At 44.3% G+C, this 22,809-nt stretch overlaps 1 protein-coding gene across 1 annotated transcript in view; it reads right to left on the reverse strand.

Moving 5' to 3' along the window:
* znf407 (zinc finger protein 407) overlaps nt 1-22,809 on the reverse strand; it is a 143,926-nt gene that overhangs the window by 48,957 nt on the left and 72,160 nt on the right. Inside the window, exon 6 of the mRNA XM_075464973.1 lies at nt 7,781-7,947. Coding sequence (XP_075321088.1) covers nt 7,781-7,947 — 167 coding nt within the window. The remainder of the gene's footprint in view (nt 1-7,780; nt 7,948-22,809) is intronic.

Genomic DNA, 22,809 nt, shown 5'->3' on the forward strand with positions numbered 1-22,809 from the left:
CTCTCTTCTCTGCATCTGGCTCCGTCATTAACAGCATGACGGTCTCTCTCTCTCTGCCTCTCATCGCACACAGGCAGAAACGCATACACACACACACACGCGCGCGCGCACGCACGGTGCATCATTTGGGATGAGACTCACTCGGGGAAACACACGCAGACATTTACAGAATGGGCACAGATGTGCATGCAAATCTGCGCACACACTAATCAAACTGCATGTGGTGGGTTACATGTATGTGTTGGCTCACGGCGCATGTATGGAAGCGCTGTAGGTGCCACACCAAGCCTTTTAACATACGTACACACTGTGCATACATGTTCGTTTTGTGCAGCTGAGAACCCCCCCCCCCCCCACCCCCTAAATCACTTAAATATTCATCTAAATGCTGGTGCTGAACTCCAGCTCTGCTAACACATTTGGGTGACTCTTCCAGCTGGGCCTCGGCGGTGCTCTGATCCTCTTCTGCACAGATAGCAGCTTTCACCGAGTCCGCAGAGACAAAGCAGCCTCAAGTTTGCTCTATCACACCCATTCAGAGCCATTCAACTGTGAGAGGAGTTTTAATGCAGTGCCACTTAGAGGAGATAAAAACAACCTGAAAAAGGTGCATTTTGTAGCCAATTCACACAAGATTCACACACTTTTCAGTTCAAGTGTGGACAGCCTTCGAAAGAACATTGTTTTCACTGGAATAAAGCTTCACTCGGCTTTTCTTTTTTTCCTTTTAATTACTGACTGATGTTTGCAGCATAACCACCTCAGGATTTGAAAATTATTACAGAAAGTTAAACATTCGACGGTAGGCTGGATCATTTAGCACCAACAACGGATAAATACAGTACTTTACGAAAATCTAGAGCCATCTCTCATTGATTTGTACTGAATGCAGCCATGGAAACTGGAAATAAGTCCAGTGATTTACAGAAAAACATGCAAGCATATAGGGAAATACAGCATGTGAGGCAAAAACAAAGGTTGTACAAGTCTAATGAGTTCCGAAGTCAATATTTGGTATGACCACCTTCATTCTTCAAAATAGCCTGAACTGTCTTATACAAGCTCTCTTGTTATTTCTGTAAGTAGTCTCAAAGGCAGGAATAGTTCTCCAGGCTTCTTGAAGGACATCCCAAAGCTCTTCTTTGGATGTCGGCTGCCTTTTGTTCTGTTCTCTGTCAACATGGTCCCACACTGCTTCAGTAATGTTGAGATCCAAGCTTGGGGAGGATTCATCCCTCCATGAGACCTGTTGCCACTAATTTTCAGTCCAGTTCTTGTTTCATTTGGCAAACCTCAGCCTTTTCTCCCCGTTTCCCTTCCTTAAGAACGGCTTCCTTACAACATGCCTTCCATCAAGATCACTTCTGATGAGGCCTTGGCCAATAGTACAGGGATTACTCGAAGGGCCAGATCTCTCAGGTTCTACTGAGATTCTTCCGTTTCTTAAGATCATCACTTAAATACTAATCATCTACACTTAAAAATCAGCCAGTGTCCAAAGAAAAACTTTGAAAGGCTTTCAGAAAACCTGGAGCACTATTGCTCAAGACAACTTAAAAAGATTACAAGAAAGTCTGGCTCCTTGGAAGTCAAATATAAAAGAAATGAGGGATTGCTGAAGACTTTTGCACAGTGCTGTATATATATTGAATGGTCCTCAAATACTTTGTGCTCCTCTAATACATTAAGCATACATGTTTAAATAAGTAACAGTCTATGTTACCTTTCAGAAAAACAGCAACTTTAGTATAAACATTATACTTGAGAGTTGTCTGACAAAAATGTAAACACATCGACTTTAAATCAAATTTGACAAAAACACATGCGGTAATACTTTCTGCTCCATCTAGAAGGACGCACATGCAGTACATGAGTAATAGCAGCAAGATGTAAAAGTATTACACAGAAAGATCTGAGTTGTCCCTGGAAATAAGTACCTCAAAACAAAGGAACCGTGCTCATTTCAAACTACTAAGGAAACTACAGACATGACTCGAACAGAAGGAAATGGGTAAAATTACCACACTTGTAACAGTAACTTTTTAAGTTTGTTTGTATGAAGCACCAAGCTGATAATGGGCTTTCAGGAGTTTGGTTTGAATCATTTCCAAAGTAAATGGGAAAAACAAATAAATGAATTAACTTTATTCTAAGATTTGTTCTTGTGCCTCTAAAGTCTGCTGGAGCCACCAATCATCTGCTCGGGCTGTTTTATCCCCATCAGAGGAAAAAAGTGCCAGTCACTCCCCTCTCCCTCCACTCCATCTCTCATTACGGCCAACGCTACAAGACCCCACCACAGAAAAATCCATAGCCATCGATCCCTTTGCCCAGCCGCGGTCGCCACAATTATTCCTGAGGAGGAAACGTTGGCGATAAATTACATGTGTGCTTTTCATCTGCTGTTGTGTGGCGCTGAGCGCTCTGAGGACCTGAGCGGGGACGGCGAGCTGGGCCAGAAAGAGGACTGACGCGCTGCTGTCAGCGCTGAGGACATGGCTGGCCAAAGCAGCACGGATCCCTAACTGAAGTCATCTGTGACTCACGCCGCCTTTTATCTGCTCACAGAGACACTTTGGCCTCAAATGTCAATCAAATTAAACTCCTGTCTGAACCCAAACATTAGTCCAGCTGTTTCCCGGCAGATGTGAAGGCCGGACATAAAAAGTTTAAAAAAAAAAAACATGGACATCAAGCCATAGGTCACAAAAAATCCACTTGAGAAAATCTGGCGTTAGTCTAAGAAATGCCCTAAAAACACATCTCCTGCTAACACACCTGCAATAGAGCACTTATAAGTGTGCCTTTTTTTTGTTTGAATATCACCTCCTCTCTTTGTTTCCATGAGGCACCTCAACCCTCCACCCCTTACTCGAACTATAAATGCCTTATTGCAAGACAATAAAAGAACTTTGAAGTCAAATATACAACCTCTCTTTGCATGTGTGTACGGGCGCACTGTATGTGTGTGTGTGTGCGTGTATGTTTTAAATAACCCCGGAGGAGTCTGCATGCAGCTATAATTGCCTCCCTCATTAGTTATGTTTTAGCAGGAGCGGATGGGAGGGCAATTAATTTTACCGCTTAATTTTTGACACGGAATCTGCTGCTGTATTGATGTGCTCGCCATTTTGGGTCTCATTTTTCAGGGAAATTAATTGACAAAGTGTGAAGATTTATCAGCATATCGCCAGATTAAGCGACAAACTGAAGCAATGAGGAAATCAATTGTGGTCCTGTCGCTGTGCTCAACCCTTCTCTGCCCCCCACTGCTGTCCCTCCCCTACCCTAAACCCCCCCCCCGCGACGCCCAAGAGCCTGAGAAAAGCTGGGCGGGTCAGATACAGTGCGCTTATTTATTTATTTGAGTCGCTCATTCATCAGCCATTACAAATGACTCTGGTGGCTGACGACCACTGAGCCCCCCACCCCCCATCACGGCCCTCCTCTCCTCCCTCAGACATGACTGCTGTGTGAGTGGAGGCTGATTACCATAAAAAACACACAAATCACAGAGGGACAATGAATCCTGTTCGAAGCAGGAGAAGGACAGTAGAGGTGTTAACTTTTTCCCCACTTTCCTAAAGAGCTCGGCGTCTCACGCCCAGCAACTCTATCCGCCACATGATGACATTTGATATTTCCCACCTTAGCGTGGGTTGTCTGGCAAAATGCAACGCAATAATTCGCTTTCATCAAGCGTTTATTTGGTCATTTTGTTTGTTTTCCCCCCAACTTTATAGGCGAAGATTTACCACTTTTTCGTCATTTTTTTAATGGGTTGCGAATGTCACTTGTAAAAAACACTAAGACACATGATGGAGTTGAAAATAAAGAGCAGGTTTATCATTTCTAACAAGCATTCATCAGTTTGTAACTAAAATGACAACTGTTGCTTGCACATTTCATCAGCTGTAGCTAGCAAGCTAATCAAGCTAACGTTAGCTCAACAAGTTAATTGAAAACATCTCTCTGGGCTGGCTTTTAATGTTTAAAACACTTCTGGGTGGTATACCGGATGAACCCGGTTACTGTTTTAATTTCTCATTTGAAGCCATTTTTTTCTGCTGAGCTCTGCCTGCTGTTTGGACGTTCCCTTATTTTTAAAAAAAAATGAGACAATGTTTATTAGCTGTCATTTCCGGCCATGGTGCTTGCGCCCCCTTCATCTGCTTTCTGTGTAGGAGTTTCACCGAGGGCAAGTTTCAAGCACATCTAAAAGCCTTAAAAAGTAACACAATAAAAAAGGTTTGTTACACCGCCCTGCGCCTATTTAAGAGCTTTATAAATAACAAGCCGAAGCCAAGGCACAGACTACGGATGCTTTATGATGGAAGTGATCCTCACTTTGCATACCACAACCTTCCACCTCACTGCTCAAGTGAAAGACAAAAATAGACTGCATGGGGTCAGAGGAGCAGTATGTTGCGCAGTGAGGTAATTATAGGAACCGTAATTAGTCTGCTTCCAGATAAAAAAATAAGTACATGCTTTCAATTACCAACAACAGTTTTTATAGTAACGTTAAACTAGAAATCTGAAGTAAAGATGGCTAAATGAGGTTTTAATCCAAGCACACAAAATCTAAGAGTATTAATCACATCCCATATATGGGTTGGTAAGTTAGGTGCTAATTTGGACAGAAAATATGAACAATAGGACATTAACTTGACTGTAACACAGTTTTTGTTCACACAGCTTCAGCTATAGTAGTTTAGCATTCGCTCTTTAGTTGTTGGCATGGTGACACTCTTCCAGAATGAAGAACGCACCAAGTTTTGAGATGTCAGAGGCAAACGGGCTCTAGGTATTTCATTAGGAATTCCTGTTTCTGATTTCATGAATTTAAAGAAGTAATTTAGTGTGAGTGTACTTATTTATCCATCCACGTTTCAAGAAATATTAAAAAAAAAATGATCACAATATTTGTTTAGGTTTACAAAAGCAAAATATACTGAAGAATATCAAATTTAGCAATGGTTTGGTTGATTAATGACTGAAATTTCATTTGTAGAAACCGAGTGCAAGCTTTAATCAACTTTAGTCAACGGATGTCAAATTATGTGTGTACACTTTCTCCAAAACTACACCAGTGCTTTAATTTCCCTGATTGGGGCGTTTGTTTAAAATTCAACAGAAAAAAAATGACAGTATATGTCCTTTTATGCATCATATCAAAGGTTGTAAAACTCTTTTTTTTATTCATCTCAAATGATAAAAGATGGGCTATGTCTGTATGTTGGATTTCAACATGAATGTAACAGGTCATAAAAATAATCACTCACTTAGTCAGTCATAGCAATAAACATCATCGGAAGGTTTGTCTTTAAAAACAAAAGTGAGCTTTAGCATTCGTCAAAATTTCTCTTTAAAGACAAAAAACTAACAAAAACTGGCAGATCGGCTCGTCACCTGCCAAGCTGGAAATCTGTTTGATTCTGACAGTCGAACGATCAACCGGTGGACCCCTCCTTTACAGTTTGTAACTAATGGCCAGTGTATTCATGATCACCTTTAGCTGAAGGACAGGCTCCACCGCTGTCACCATCCTGTAAACCTGAATGTAACCCACACACACTCACTTACTTACAGACTGCTCTGTTCTCCGGATAGATTAGACTTTTCAATCTCCCTCCTATTTTGTTAGTATTGCATCTCAGCTCCGTGAAAGAGACGATTTGTAACCTTTAAACAGATCACAAACATGCAGACAATATTTCAGTGTGTCAGGTTGGCTGGCGAAATGTGATTGCAGTGATAGTATAGCTGCATCTAAGCGTCCCACCCAGCACCAATTACTGACAAAGGAGTGTTGGAGGTCACAGCAGTGTAAATTGTGTTAGCTTTTGGAGTGTCGCTAATCAAGTCAGGGCTTGTCGCTCACTAAAATGAGGTTGTTTCAGGTTCAATCTTAATTCTCCTGCTTTCATATTTGCTCACCATTGATCCTGCGAGTTCTTTTACTCAATCACTTTTGCCATCTCAATCACTTCTCTCACTCTCTTTAAGTGTGCTCTCCTTGTGCCAAACTCGCACAAAGACACGCGCACACACCTTTCCAGGTTGACAGCTGCGTGACGGTGCGACGCAGCTGCCTGATGGGGGATGATGAGGGCAGGAAATAAATGAAAATAAAGCGTCTAATTATGTCAGAGGCGCCCTGACGTTACATCACTGCTAAAACACATTTAAAATAACATCCAGCAAGTCTCACTCTGACTCACGCACACACACACATGAGCCCGCGCACACAGCAGGCGCCTGTGACGAATGGAGGGCTCTCCTGCAAGCGCTCAGTCAGCCTGTCAGGCCACTGGCTGCTGCTGCTTCTGTCATTGACTTAAAAGGGCATCAAGGAGCCATGTGTGGGACATTACCGAGGCCGAGGGGAAACTGCTGGGTTGCAGCATAAAGACACTTTCAAAGGGGCTGACTCGGGCTCCTATCGAGGGGCTATTATTCAAGACGGTATCCTCCCACCGCCCACTGAACCATCTGTCTATCCAAAGTTTCAGGAAGTAAAACAAAAAACAAAACAAAACAAAACAAAAAAAAAACAGTATCGACAGCGGGGCCACAGTGTACTTTACTGTATGTGCAGAGGCAGAAAGGCGGGATGGAAGTGGAGAGACAAGCCGCTGCATATATTTAAAAAAGAAAAGAAAAGTAGAACAAAAACTACCTGCGCGCCTCATGCTATTGCATAAGAACCGTCTTTTTTTATCCTCGAGTACCAGTGTAGAGGTGGTAAACAAGAAGGTCGGTTAACTAGAGATCTGACACATGACTATAGAGTCCATTTGTTTTAGATTGAAGTGAAGGAAATGACTTTACTCTTGGATTTGCTACAGTGGTATCACATTACACACAGCATATTTACCTAAAAAGGTTCTGTTTTCTAATCTGGACTCAACTGTCGAAATCCAGTAGCTATGATGCAATAAAACTTTGACTTTTTAAAGGATTTAAGGGATCTTCTCACTTTGTAATGTTTCTCTTTTTTTTGGATGAGAGTTGGGAGATGTGAATTTACAGCCTCCTTTTCCCACCACTTTGCTTCTCAGAGACTCACTGAACACGATCAGCGTCGGAAAAACTCTCTTGAGCTTGAGATGGATTTTGTAGAAAACACACTTGCCGACCAGCTGGATTCAATGAAAACACACTTGGTGTCCAGATGGAGTTTTGGGGGAAATACACACGACAACCGGTTGGATTTGGGGAATAAAAGACTACGTTCATTTTCCTCAACCTGCTAACCTCCAAGTGGGAAAGGATGGCCGAAAACAAAAAGCACACGGATCCAACCATCCCTGTGCTGTTTTCCTCCCCCATTTGGCTGTTAATTGGCTGATAAAGTGTAATATAACAATGACAATTCTATCGGGATCAAGAGGTGATGTTAACCATCTAACGAGTGTGTGCGAGACCGCCAAGAACGGGCTCTCGACTTTCTCTGGATGTTGAAAAAGAGTACAGATGGACAAGTCGTGGCTATTATCGGCCAAAAACTTGTGGATATTTATTCCAACCAAAGCTGTGAAGATTCATAATTAATGTGAGAATTTCACAGTTTACATCAACTTTATTTTGCAGAATCGGCGACAGCTTATAGAGAAACGAACAAGTACATTTAGTTTAATCCAAGTATAGTCCTCCCTGATGAAGAACCCTTTGTCCGAGACGCGGACAAACAATGACTGCCTGTAAAATTAAATTTAGAGAGTCGGTTAACATGTTGGTGGAGGTGCAGCAGCGGAGGCTGCGGACTGTGTCTCACCAGTGTGCGTCCTGTAGTGGTCTTTCATGGCCGACAGGTTGAGGAAGGCGTAGTGGCAGGACGGCCAGACGCACTTGTAAGGTTTCTCCCCACTGTGCAGTTTCATGTGGTTGTTCAGGGCCCATTTTTCACTGAAGGTGCGGTCGCACAGCTCGCATTCAAACTTCCTGCAGCAGAGAGTAAGAGAGGCACAGGGGGAGAGGAATGAAGAGGAGGGAGGAGGTAAAAAAGAAAAAAAAAAAACAGGAGTTATTTACTGATCCCAAAGCTGACATAAAATGCTAGAAAATCTACCCTAGGAGAGAGGAAATGGGAAGTTTGGTGGGTGCTCGGACTCACACCCACGGAGCACAGGGCCGTGTGATTGCGCTCTGTACATCTAGGCCTACACTAACTTACACACACAATACACACAGAATGCAGTTTGCTGCTGGTGTGTCATGTCTGTATAAGCAGGCATTGATTTTTCTGTCCTGGCCTGCCACCTCCACCATTTATTCTCTGCTTTGCACCGGGGCCCAGAGGACTAGAGAAATTCTGTTACAGTCCACACACATATCACACACACACCCTGCAGGGCCATTGGGGAGAATAGAGTTCACCTGTCCAGTGTCCCTGACCACTTAGCCAGGGCTAAATGAACAGTTAGCAACATTTTACCTCCCGCTTCTCTCTTAAGAGAGCTTCCCTCTATCAAAACATTTTTTCTCATCACCGGCATTATCGCACAAGCTTTAGATTTTCAGTATCAATTCAATGAATGTAAGCCACGATTTAACATTTGGTGCGAGTCATTGTGAATATGCATGCCATTCTGTCTTTTCTCTGGACATCTGTCTATTCTTTGCGCCGACGCCTACGAATAAACAAAAGCTGTTTTTTTTTTTTTTTAAATCAAGTGTGTAGGATGTTTGCACCTATATTCATCTGCTGCGTTATTAAGCTTCAAGAAACACAGAAGACAATAGGAAAAAGCCTGCGCTTGAATTAATCTTAACCTCCGCGCTATAATTTAGCAGAATGACTAATGCGCGAGTCATAAACAAATGAAGTCGGGTTTTGGGGAGCATTCGTCTTGCAGTGAGGGCCATGTTATTTTAGGGAGGGCGGCTGTCTTTAAGTCCTGATTGTGTCGCTTAATCCCCGTGGTATCTGTTTCATAGCAAGCAGCATGACACTCACCTGAACAAATAATGACTCCAAGCAGCATGTAGCATGTGTCTGAATCAATAATTCAAACCCATACATCTTCCTTACTGGAAGGGAGGGAGGGGAAAGAGGAGAAAGGAGGGAATTAAAGACGGGGAGGAAGAGGAAAGGAGAGATAGAGAGGAAAATGTGTCCTGCCTTCCGTATCAATCTATATGTTCCATAAAGATGAATCTAAATGTGATGTAGACGTCGCCCTGTGCAAGTTGAGAGGACATTTTAAGCTCACTTACAAGAAAAAATGGAGCAAGTTTAAAATGGTGCCTTTATCACCTGACTTAAAGCTCCAGCGCATATTCAAACAGCTCTGTTTTCCTCTCGCTCCCATCACCCGACTTGGCAGAGGCTTTATTTGACCAACAGATGTATTTCTGCTTCTGTATTTCCTTCCCTTCCCTGCGGTATTTATAGAAACAGCTCGTCGCCCGTGCCACCGCGGTAGAGGTAAATAAGATGAGTGAAGAGATGCTATCTTTTATTGTAAGCATTATGCACAACACTCCTGCTTTATGAGCTAAACGGGCCATTGTTTATCACTGGGCGGAATCGCAAAGTCAGGCAGGCAGGTCTTGACGTGGGCATGCGGCATGCTGGGATAGAGGAAAAAAACGACTGAGAAAAGGAAGGCAGGAGAGGAGTCTGGGCTGGCAAGAGTCAGTGGGGGTTTTGTAAGGATGAGAGGAAGGTTTGCGTCTGTTTTTATGGGATCAGATGGAGCGCTTTGATCTTGTCCCTGCGTGTCAGATCCCGTCACGATCCACCGTCTCGCCCATACATATGCATACTGCTTCTAAACAGCCAGGCACCGTGCAAAACCATTCAAGGTAGGAGGTAGAGGGGGGGAGAGAGAGGAGAGGGGGAGGAGGTGAAGGTGTTTGTGGATACATGTGTGTGAAGGAGGGCGGAAAAAGATGGAGAGATACGGGCAGAAGTCGAAGTGAAATCTTTGAAAAACTTTTAAATATGCTTCCATGAAGTGAATTTAAATAAACAACGAGACAAATTAAATCGCAAAGTGGTGGCTAAGCAACAAGATCCGAACCATATAGGCTGAGAAAGCTCTAAAGCCGTGAAGAGGGATTTCAGGGGTGGAAATAACAGTAAACGACTGGCTTCTAAAGGCTTTCAGAAATGTACTCCTTTTAAAATCTAGTTCGTTCCGAGATGTTATATTCATATCATAATTTGTCCTGATTGTGGGTGTTGTTAGGGTGGCTCTGGAGGAGGGCTGAGTTTAGCATCCTGTTGGATAATTTTACAAGAGAACAAATGTGATACGTGTTACATGTAGGGTGACTGAGTTCTCTTACACTACCTGGCGAATGAGAACATTTTAAAAGCACTAAAAGTAAATCATGTCTGCATCTGATAGTGGATCGTCAAGATAAGATGGGCCATAATCACGTGGCTATTGGACCATAAGACAAGACTTGGTGCTCTCTGCTATTATAAGGTGGGGGAAAAAAATGTGTACGTATTTCAGCATCAGCCAGAGTTATTTAGAACATCAGAATACATTATCGATATTTCATATTGAAAAGCAAAAACAATGAAATATGCAAATAAAGAGACAAGCTAAAAGAAACATCTACAATCTATAACCGATAATCTTCTGTTATCGCTACAGCTGCTTTCCTTCCTCATTTTGCTCCCCCCCCCCACTTCTATTTTTCCAACTGACAGCAAAATAAAGCACGTGATTGACACCCTGTGCAGATCTATTCAAAAACACAGGTGAGCCTCTTCTCTGAACACTCAGAAAGCAGCACGCTCCAGGATCCATACCGTCTCTCATTACCATATCTATACTGTGGGCTTGTCCTGTCATCAGCTCAGGCATACGGGGCTACTGTCAGATCATCAGAAACCACCGCTGGTCTCAGCTGTGACAGAGATCCCTCAGCGAGAGTTACTACACCTCTAACAGAGGTAGCAAAGAAGACCTGATTCCCTGCCACGCACTCACTACCACCCCCAAGTGGCAGAGTGTGTGTTTAATAGAAACCAATCACATGATCTACATTAAAAAAAAAAGAAGCATCTGAGAGTTTAAAAAAAAAAAAAAAGAGGCCAGTTTTGGTATAATTAAGAGCAGAGGAGATGAAAAGGGGATTCAGAAGTTTCCTCCGACTGCAGATCACTGGATGAGAAAATATGATGTTCACCGATGCCTGCCTGACACCTTCAAACTTCTTTTTTTTTTTTTTTTCCAAATTTTAATTGGCCAGATTAATTGCACGGGCCTTCTTGGACTCGTAACGGTTCCTGTTCTGGTTCTCTGTGTGATGCTGGCTGGCCATTGCGAGAAGAAACCATCTGTGATGCTCTCACACTGCAGCACAAAGACAGAAAGAGAGGAGAGGGCCGATGCTCGCCTCAAGCCAAACTGACACAAACAGACAACTTCAAAGTGAAGACTGTTGTTTATTTGGTGAAGGGAAAGGAGGGGAGAGAGGGAGGGAGGGGGAGAAAGAGGGAAAAATTTATCTGATATGCAACTGTCAGGAGAGCATTTTCACATGCAAAATAGCGAGTGAGTGAGAGAGATTACCTAGAGGGAGGAACATGACAGCATTCACTAGGGTCAGGATGGATCATCATCTTCAGCCCCCCCTCCGCCTCCCCCCTCGTCTCTCTCTTTCTCCCTCTATCGCTTTATCAACTTCATCTCTCCGTTTCCCTCTCTCCTTCCTTCCGTTTTCCCCTCCTCTCCCTTTTTTCTCTCTCATCCTGTTTTCAGACTCCATCACTCTGCACTTCGACAACCCGGCAGCTTAAATCCAGACTAAATTAGCTGAATGAAGATTAAATCATTTGGCCCCGAGCTCTCCAAGATATTGGGAGGAAGACTGAGTAGGACTTAAATGGTGTCTGACTGGGTTCGGACCTATGTATGTGTCTGAGGAGAAGCTCTTCCTTCAATGGCAGTCAATTGAAACTTGATTAGAGGGGGGTGTTGGGTAAAAAATGGGTAAAAGATTCAATTTCGGGGACAACTGTTTCCTAAGTAAAGGCGCCGGCTTCGTTAGTTTTCGTTTTGCGGGCACAACGTCGACCGACGACAGGCTTGTTCTCCGGCTAACATATTGAGGAGGGCAGCATCATCGCTCACAGTGCTTTAGAAAGCTCTACAGGCAATGTGGTCTGCGGGTACTCAAGCCGGCTTCCGGGACGGCGCTTTCTAACATTTAAATGAACCCGCTGCACACAACAACAAGTCACAAGTCTGCTGAGAAAAAAAAAAAAAGAAGAGGAAACTCTCAGGAGCAGGTCCAAATGGAGCAGGCTTTCAAAGAGTTATGTCATACTGAGACCAGCAGGAGTGTTCTGCGAGCATGCCACACAAAGCAAGCACTAAAATCTCCACGAAGAGGCCACATGTGTCTACAGAGTATCATAGAAGAACCTCCTCTGAGATGAGTGCGGCTGCATATGACTGCAATATAAACATCAGCACACAACAGAGATGCTGTTGCTGATTTATGTTTACCTTCAATCCCAAGAGAAAGAGAAGAGGGGGGCGGAGGAGGGGGAAAAGAAGATAATGAAATAAATAATAAAAGACCAAGCCCATCAGATAAGCTCCTGTTTATCCTGCTGTAGGGCAAATACAAATTGTCAATTTAATGAACACGGTGGACGTGATGAAAGCGGGGTGAAGGAGCCTCCTGCCTGACAAACAATCAGGAAATGTTATCTTAATATTGTTGCGCTGTTATTCAGCCCATAACTTAGGGAAAGGGGCGGGGGGTGGAGGGAGGTGGCACTGAGGGGAGAGGGGAGTGAGGAGGAGGCACAAAGGCCGAGTCCTTCTGTGGTGGCCCTGTTATTGCCTGTTTTTATTATGAGCCATAGCTCAGTGGTCCCAAATACACAGCCCTAGATATGACCCACAGAAGTACATGTGCGCATAAATGTGGACACACCCCTGGTGCACAAACTTCCATTCTAAGTTCTTTCTAGAAGTTAACAAAGCGCACGACACCATCTCTTTTCTCCACGTGCATGACGTCTTGTTTCCAGACTCGGCTCGCTTAAAAGCTTAAGAGGTTTTACAGATATTAGACTATTAATCAAGATGTTTCAACCAAAAGGCAGCAAATCAAGAGCTTCCTGCTGAAATTAGTGAAAATCTGATTTATGCGCTGCGGTGCGGTCAAAGGGCCTCTCCCCAACCCCTCCACACATCCTTTAAACGGCACTTTAAAAAAGTGTCCAGATGCTTCACAGCTCAAAGTTTTTTTTTTTTGTAACTCTTGAATTTAAAGCATCGCAATCTGAGCAGCCAACAAAATTAACTATTATCTCCATATTTATATATTACCGGCACTAAATTGCGTCGGGGAGAATTACTATCAATATGAATATCTGCAACAATAACTCAGCCGCCGTGCTGAGGACAGGATGCTCTTTATCAGGCCTCTGATAGGCCTTAAATACAGCACAAGGCAGCCATATCAGAGCTTTTTCTCTCTAATATCAGGCCGCATTAGCACCTCGTAAATCAAATTACACTCCTAGAATTTCATTAGGCTCACCTGCCAGCGCTGCTGTGCTGCAGAAATATTTATGTTTTTATGCAGCAATTGTGTGCTCTCAGGTACACAAAACAAGAAGAAATGAGAAGGAGGGGGGGAAATGGGTGATAAACCTAATTATCTTTTAAGAATACAGAGGAAATCTTTCATGAATTGTGGTGATCCTGAGGAGAGTTGGAGGTTTTTTTTTTAAGCCTGTGGGACTGAGAGTTGAGGGACAAGCCCGCTCTGCTGTTTACCATCTTTAACCGGGGCTACGCTCCCACAATCCAATGAGCGGCTTCCCCAAATTTGCTCTAAACGGAAATCAAACAGGGTGATGTACGACACCCATCAGCCGGTCCTCAACAACCAGCTAATCTGATGAAGCCGAAGCAAGAGCGCCGATAGTGAAAACTCTTGCTCAAACTATATCTCAAATGTTGTGATGGGAGTCTTTTTTATTTAATCACCTCCAAATAATTTAACATTTCCATTTGTTTATTTGTTGTTGCCGTTTCTTAGATTATATTATCTGGATCATAAGCGCTCCCTAAACGAGAGCTCAGGCTGGGAGGGAGTAGAGGAGCTGGCCGTGGGAAGGAAGTCCAACATTCCCGTTCTGTTTTCTTTCCCATTTGGAACAGCTGGGCTCTGGATGGCGGGGTGTCTGCATATGGATTTTGATTAGACAAAAAGGGAAATGACTGAGCCAGTGACCGTAACGACAGCCACTTAATAAAAGGTACAGTCTATACATCAAAGAGCATCTAGCTGTAAATCATTCGGCCCTGTAACGACTTGCACCCCCGTCCCATTACCGAGCCCCTAACAGGCAGCTCATATTTACTCTCCGGGCCCCAATATCATTTTAGAATAATGAGCTTTGTCCTTTATCTAATTAACAAGGCCTGGGTTCGTTTTTTTGTTTTTTTTCTTTCCCCTTTACTGAAATTAGGAAGCTAGCCTGTTGGATTAACTCAAATTTTTAGTGAAGCTGCTCTGCGGTATGATGGATAAAAGTTAAACACAGGTAGCGCAGTTGAAACAGTTGTATGTTGCAACCAAACGCTGTTTATCCAGAGCTGTGAGAGAGTGTGTGTGTGTGTGTTTGTGTGCAAGTAGGGTGGGGGTGGTGCGGGGGGGTTGTGCTCCATTGCGTAGAAGTAAAAGACCAGGTCCATCCTCTCTCTTATTACTGGAATTGTAATTCAATGATCACCTTAGATCACACGCGTGCCATAAATCAGATAGGCTTGACAGAGGATGAAAAATTGTATTAATAATGTGAAACTTATTATACAGTCCCAAATGCTCCCTTGATAAATGACATTGTTTGGGCCTGACAATGATTGCATTTAAAACATTATTTCTTTCTGCTGGTGTGTATGGGAGTGTGTGTGCGCTGCTGGACACGGCGACCGCGGTGTGCAGGGTGGGGAAGACAGAGGTGGGGATCCCGGGCCTCATAAAATATTCAAGATGTTTCCCACCGTGCTCTCCTGAGCCAGTGGGCAGGCGATGGTTGTGGCGGTGAGGGCATAAAATCTGTGTGTGCGTGCGCGTGTGGCCATCAGAAGTGAAATAGCATTGTGGCTCACCGCAGCGCAAACATCCGAGCTCGCAAACCACAGAGAGGAGCCGCGCACATCTTTAAGTCATAAAGCAGCGTTCTCGCAGCATTATCATGAAACATCCAAGTCAGAGTTTAGCAAATGTACAGCTGAACTGCAGAAAGGAGCCGCGCTAGGATAATCATTTATGAACTACTTTACTGCAGCCTTTTTTCTTTTTTGGTTCCTTCTTCAAATAAGAGATTTGGAGGAGTTTATTTTTCTTCATAACTCAATTTAAACAAGAACGCTAATATGCTAAGAAAAAACAAGTCTAGACTCGAGTAGACTTTGAATAAGAGCCAGCAGTACCTCTCAAAGAAAAAACAGCGAGTGGAAATAAAGCCAATTACCGTGTCTGTGCTATATCTTTTTTTTTTTCTCTGCCACATCATATCAAAACAAGCTGAACAAGCTGAACTGGGAAGGATTTAACCACAAGTCCGGTCTGCATTCATCAACACTGCAAATACTGTATTCTGGGTGAAGCACAGTCAGAGACAGACGCATCAAGTTGGAGCACCGTATTGTGCTGATGCCTTCTGTTTTTCTTTTTTTTTTCTTTTTTTTTTTTTAAAAACACCTATATCTTTGGGCGAGATGCCGCTGTGTAGTGCACCGTGCTTAACTGCATTGAGGGATGTTGTGTCCGTGGCAAATAGCGAAGCAGCAAACCTAACCGGCTTTCCGGCACAGCAACTGGAAGAACATGTCACCTGTAAAGAACACTGCCAGCGCAGGACAAATGTGATTAGAATAAAGTCATTCATTGTAACATGGCCTGACTCGTTTCATTTTTCCAGGGCATGTGCTGACGGGGCTGCTTGATCTGGCTAAGCAGAATGAAACAAAACCAAAAAAAAAAGAGGTGGGATCACAACCAGCACAAGTCAAGATGTTTGCTGCTCTTGTTGTTGCTTCAGTCAAAAGTTAAAGGAGCTAACAAAGTCGGCTTCTCTGCCTGGATGCACTCTGCACTTGTGAAGAGACGCGTGTGGTGCTCATTTTAGGCAAGAGGATTATATACTCAGATGTTTCCCTGAGGATGTAGAAGCCAGCAGAATTGTATGCGATTGATAGCAGATAGCTGTTCACCGCTTACGTCTCCATCAGCATCAGGCTGCCAGGACCAAGGAGCCAGCAGTGACTGAGCACTGAGATACAGCTCGACAGAGAAGGTAACTGTGTGCCATAGTCTTGTTTTCTAATGTAATAGTTCATCTTTCATGTCTCTCTTGATTTAGCCTCCCACTCCTGCCCTGACATCTCTCCCAGCATCGTAAAACATAGTTTCCTGTGTTACACAGTGTGTGATATGACTAATACCCTCCGTCTGATCTTTGGACATTAGCTTCAGTTTTTGGCCCTGTTTAACACCCCAGTAATAAATGGCATCCTCTTTAGTGGTTTTAATTTAATTCATGATGGCAACTGACGCAGTGCTGTGAGAAAACAAAGTTAGCAATTGTTTGCTTGTGTTGCTAACTGTGCAGCACACCGGCTCAGCAGTCCACTAATTCCCTGATCCCTGTCCTCTCACGGTCTCCTCGAAGCCCGTCGGGCTCCTAACTACAAGGCCGTGGCCATCTCACTCATTTGACATCACTTCTGTGCTGTGCTTTTTATTAATATGTACCAAAATCTGATACTAAAACAGCTCTCTAGTACATTTTTGATTAAAAAAAAAATATATATATATATATATTGTAGTTCTTGCTACATCTTGCCACACTTCAAGTCACTGGGGTTGCTAACCAGCACTGGTTAATTGGCTGGTAGTGTGTCATAATGATTTGTAATAAATTCACACCTACCTGTTACTTAAATTGGCTAAACAGAAACCGGTATGCTGCCGCTCTGGGTTTAGGGAGTCTAATTAAGTTTCTGGACAGGTGGAGTCAGATCCCTGCACGGGGACACTGAGACTCAAACTGGTCGGTCCCAGTTAGACTTGACTTTACCCCGGCCAGCTATATACACGTCCTCTACTGTACATTGTGATCGACCACCCCTCCTTCCCTCTACTGATCTTATTACCCCGCCATCGCGCTCTCCACTCTCTTCTCCTCCTCCTCATCTCCACAAATGACCATGATGGGAGGCCATTCATCTCACTCCTTTGGCCACCACAATGAAATAAATCAAGAATTTTCCCCTCAAATATAACAATATTTGTATTTGGGGTGGGGCAGACATAATTGATGACTGCAGCCATGCTAATTAAAAACGGCGGAGGTTCCATTAATCTTGGTCATTGGTTGGGGCGGGGGGGTAGGGGAGTAGCTGTTATAGCATTGGCTGGACAAGGGGGACAGGGCCGCCTCCATCGTCCTCATCGCTCAGGTGATTTGGGCCTTTGTCGAGTATATTAGCAGAGTGAGGTTAATGTGGAATGGCCATTAATAATCACAACAAAGGTCTGTAGTACACAGACTGAGTCTCAGTGTCTGACGGTGTACCACACGAAACCAAACCAGACAATAAAGCAAAGTATCACATGTGTTTACTGCCATGTCCTGGCTGGAGAAGTTAATTGCTTTCCTGCTTTGCTTTGTAGAAACTTTTTTTCTTCTCTTTCCCCTGACACACACACAGACACACAAACAAGTCAAACACACACATAGCTGTATACTGCTTTTGAGAATTAATTACCAGAGCCAACTCTTGGTGCTTTGCCTGCATTTTGCGTGGTCAAAAAGTGGTTTCATGCAACTGCACCGTGAAGCTTCAGGCCAACAGGGCAGAACCACATGGGCCTGGGAGGAACCAGGGAGGAAAACAAAAAAAACGAATGCAACAAATAAGCCGCACGTGAGTCCCTACTGAACAGAAAAGATGCAACTCTTGAGTTGATAAAACAGAATCATATCGTTACCATTGTGCCATCACAGCGTAGACAATTTACTAAGTAGCACCTATGAACAGAGCAGATGGATATAATAATCACTCTCTGATGGCCCCTGCATGTTAATGCCCAACTTTAGCTTCCCCACCACGACTTCGCCACAGAATAATGGCTGGCCCGCATCTGGTGGAGGCAGAGCAGGGCAAGGGATGAAGCACAGAGGGAAACGGGCAGAAAGGGAGAGAGAGAGGGAGAGAGACAAAGAAAAAGAGAGAAAGAGATAGGTGGGTGGGTTGAAAGCAGTAGCATATGGTGCCACGCTGCCATAAACAAGCTTTATGAAAAGACTGGGGACATTTATTTAATCATGGAATACCTGAGGAATCGCAATGAGACACACACTTTGTCCCATTATTGTTAGCCCATAAATTTAACTGCTTTACCAGAACGACGAAGAACCTGATACAGCCGCTGAAGACGACGCGTGGAGGCAGGTGAATTTATGTTTGTGTGTGTTTGTGGAACACTGTGTCACAGCTATGGCTGTGTGTGTGTGTGTGTGTGTGTGTGTGTGTGTGTATGGTGTTTCAGATGAATAGCCATAACTGCTACACTCTGGTATCAGTGTATCTGCAAGCGCAGAGAATAATACACTCCTGGAAGTATCTGGTGGAGAACACACAGATACAGATGTGTCCCGTTTCTTCTGGGTGTGCTTTATTATTCTATTCTTCTAGCAGTCTCTAAGCACAGATTAACATTTATGTTTTGTACGCTTCATCTTCGTACTTCCTAGAAAGCGGCCAAAGTATAAAAATTAAAGCTTTCATTGGCGTTTTAATCTCCCTGGTCAGACACAAGATTTTCATAAATTAAGCTCCATCTAAAAGGCCCCCCAAAGAAATGTGTTTTCACATTCGTGCTGAACTGAAGAGGCATCCAAACCGGCCTCTGCACTGCTCTCGGATCAATTCAAAATGGACATGAGAGGACTGTAAAACAAACACTAAAACACACATCCAGCTGCACTTTAAAGTCCACAACACACCACAAATCGCTTGTCACGAACACACAAATGCAAACAGACTGCATGTCCAGTTGTGTGCCTGCGAGCACAGAACATGAGTGTGCATGGACACACACACACACACACACACACACACACACACACATGCATTTTGCTGGGTCAGGGGGACAGCGGTAGCTCAGAGCCAGCTGTGACCTGCCGGTCCAGGTGCTCAGGAAAACCGCTGTTAACGGCCACGATTGATGATCTAATCAAACTGTCACCACGGCGACCCGCTGCAAGGGGCGGGGTGGCTGGGGTGGTATCTGTGAGTACGTGTGTGTGTGTGTGCCAGTGGGGGTGGTGAAAAGGAGTGGAGTGAGAGCAGGTGGGGTGGGAGGGGGGGTGTTCAGGAGACCTTGTGCATGCTTACCGTTAGCCCAAATTGAGAGCGACAGTCTCAATAGTGAAAAGGCCTCTTTTTTCCCCCCCTTATAAGTAATGGAGGAAACAACTCCAGCGGTCTTCCGGAGGATGTCATATAATCAAGGGAGATGCCCCTCCCAAACATGCCGCCTTACCCGCAACTACCCAAACACTCCAACTCACCCACCCCTGCATTTTGCACCGTCTCAGATCAAGCAGAGAATGGGTGGGCTTGAGACGGTGAATGTCAGCATATGATGTGGCACAGTGCAGGACCCACACAAAGCTAAAGTTGATGAATTCTTTATTGGATGTTCAAGAGCCAGCTTCCTGGCCCTATGGTGCGTCATTTTGGAACTTATATGGCATTGAGGGAATATTGTTGTTGTTGACTTAGTTATTAGTGATTTAGATACTCAACTTCATTTTGTTAAAGACTCATTCTGGGTCCCCTTGGGCCCCCCCCTCCCCCCTGCAGGCTGCTCGCTTTGACCTCACTTTGAAAATCACTGTTCCAAAATACTAGCATAGCTTTAAATTTATTGGTTCCAGGTTTTCTTGACATTGTACAGGGTGTTCTCCAGAAAAAAAGAGGAACAGTTTTTAAAAAGATTGTTGGAGAAAGGAGTCGATGACCTGTGTCCACACGTGACAAAGAAACGATTGTATTTATGCCATTTCAATTTGCCAGAATGTGTAATGATATTGACATGGTGCGTATTCTGCAGCACGTGGAAAAGCCCCGCCGCAGCTGCGGGTCAGGCGGTGACTGGGTAACAATGAGATGAATGTTATTGGCGAGTCAAACGGAGCATCTCCGTTTGGTCTTCAGTTAGGCCTGAAAAAGGCGAGACAAAAAGCTTTGCACTTAGATTGGAATTTCCAGACTTTAAGAACTGATCCGTACAAGATTTGATTATTTCTTGCAAATGTGATCTGTACTTCCAGGCACGTAGATCTGATTTGTACAAGCACTCGTTTTCACACAGTCTACATATAGTGATAAAAGTTACTGATAAAACACATGTGCAACTTCCAAAACTTGCGTCTCTATCTTAGCTCCATATGAGGGCATATATATATATCGCACATGTATGTGTATTATTTGAACAACCTCCACAGAGAACCATTTATTTTCATTACTGGTATCAGAAGATAACACGCTGCTGAAAACCCTCCCGCACCATAACAGCATCACTGTGCAGCCGTATTAGAAAATATGATGCTTCTCTAGTTCATATAAAAATAAAATGAATTAAACTGTTCCATATTTAGCCGTAAAGAGAAAAGTTCAGGAAGTTGTCCAACTTAATAGCGGCCTTGTTGATCGCTGCCTGTTCCGTGTGTGTGTTAATCACCTTCCCCAGGATATATCCACGACTGCCGCTTGCCCGTCCAGCTCGCATTAATTTAATCGCTGCTCAGCTAATTCATTGATTAATTAGTTCATTAGTGATGCCTGGCAACATCCATTTCTGCTATGACAGTCTGATGTTTCAATAGGGAAGAAAAACACGCTGGCAACAGGCCAGTTTTTCCACAGTCCCACTGTGCATAATGTCCAACCACTGTCAACAGTTTGCTGCACAATTGTGTCACTGTATAACTGCCTGGTTTTGTGCCACAGGATGTGAAATGAATACGAAGGTGAACCGTGCACATTCTCTGTTCTTGTCTGCTTGAGTAATGTCACTTGGGCTTGAGCGGTTGGGTGAGATCATTCTTAGGAAAAGAAAAACTTCAAAAGCTGGAGGGACCGTTGGAAGTGCACTACCCGGATGAGGTAGACACTGCTGCGAGGAGATGAAGTACGGCTGCAGATTTAGTCCGCGAGTCAAGGTCACGCTGCTCTGACGTGACAAGTGGCTTCCAGCTCTGGGACGAGCTGTCCGCCGCTGACCAACATCACTGTTAGTAATAGGAGCCGATGGGACCCCGCTGCACCCTGCAACACGGAGCTCCAGCGACCAACAATGCACGGCTTCAAAACGAGAGCCGATGTGATATCACTGAGCAAATGAGATGACCATCACATGACCTCTGACCTCTCCACTCCAAGAGACAGATTCAGATTTATAATTGGCATTTTGTCGCTCCGGAGCAGCAGCAGCACAGCGTTTTAACTAATGATGGGTAAGACCACAGGAGTGGGAGCTTTTAGCATTAAAGTGGGAGAGCTTTTCCAGGGTGGCAACATACTCCCCTCACACACCCCTACCAACAAACACACACACTCACAGTTCAGCACCATATGCCCATGACAAGTGCATAAAAATTGTTCCCAAGCGTTTGCGCAGGCCAACCCATAAAAAGTTAATGCACCTAATTTTCCAGTAATCAAACTTTTATGGACTGCGATGGCTTTTAAACTAACAAATTTTAATTATTGCTTAATTTCAACAGCGATATTAAGGCAATCCCTCATTCTGCAAGTGTTTCATTCTCCATGAAGTACTGAGTGGGGTAAACAGGGAGGCACTGTCCACTGGCTCCTGTTCAAACAAGCAGCCAGCACACACAAAGGTGAGCTGGAGGTCTGAGGGGGTCGGCAGTGCCACGCAGGGACTACAAGGGCCGCAAAGACCTCTGGGAAACAGAGCCTAGTGAGGGCAAGAGGCACAAGATCAGCTCGCTGATACTGCACCGAGGTTACGGATGCATGTGGTCAGGGTTCATGTTATGGCCCTGTCTCAGAACTGGACAGAAGTCTCTTTTCTAGTGTTTGATGAATCTGAAATGGAACACAGATTTTATTTAGGGGGGGGCATGTATTGTAATTTCAACATTCTCAGCTACTTTCAAGTTAAGACTTTGCCTCTGCCTTTTTCAAGCTTCTCAGGGCTGCTCGCACATCCCTGCTTGCAGTACCAGCAGCACAGGATGTTATTGACTGCTGCCCTTGGGTGGCTGAAAACTAGGCCTTACCACCCAACACCAAGCCAGAGAGACAAAGTGCTGACACAGGAAGATAAGGGAAGGAAGAAAGAGAAAGATTAAATTGCAGATTCATTATCAATAATTAAGAGAAAGGATTTATTATAATGAATTAGGAGTTGTCTTTATCTACTCTTTATCTCTCCATCACACTGCTAACTCCCCCCCTCACACACACACACACACACACACACACACACACACACACACACACACACACACACACTGGCTGGTAGGTTTTTGTGTGGCTTGACCCCTGCCTGCTCCGTGTGGTCCATATTGCCACCATGCTGGCTCCAGGCAGGGCTCTTCCGCCCCTGCTACCCCCATCCAGCCTGGACGGTCTCGGCCCTCTGTGCCAGAGCAATATGGCCGCGCTGCTCTGCATGCTGGGACGCGGCTGCAAGCCCAGAGCCCTGCGCTGCAAAGCCAGATGCCCGCTCGGCCGAACTCGGCCCCAGCTACAGCAACATGACCGG

Source organism: Odontesthes bonariensis, chromosome 5 (assembly GCF_027942865.1).
Source record: "Odontesthes bonariensis isolate fOdoBon6 chromosome 5, fOdoBon6.hap1, whole genome shotgun sequence".
Taxonomy (NCBI): domain Eukaryota; kingdom Metazoa; phylum Chordata; class Actinopteri; order Atheriniformes; family Atherinopsidae; genus Odontesthes; species Odontesthes bonariensis.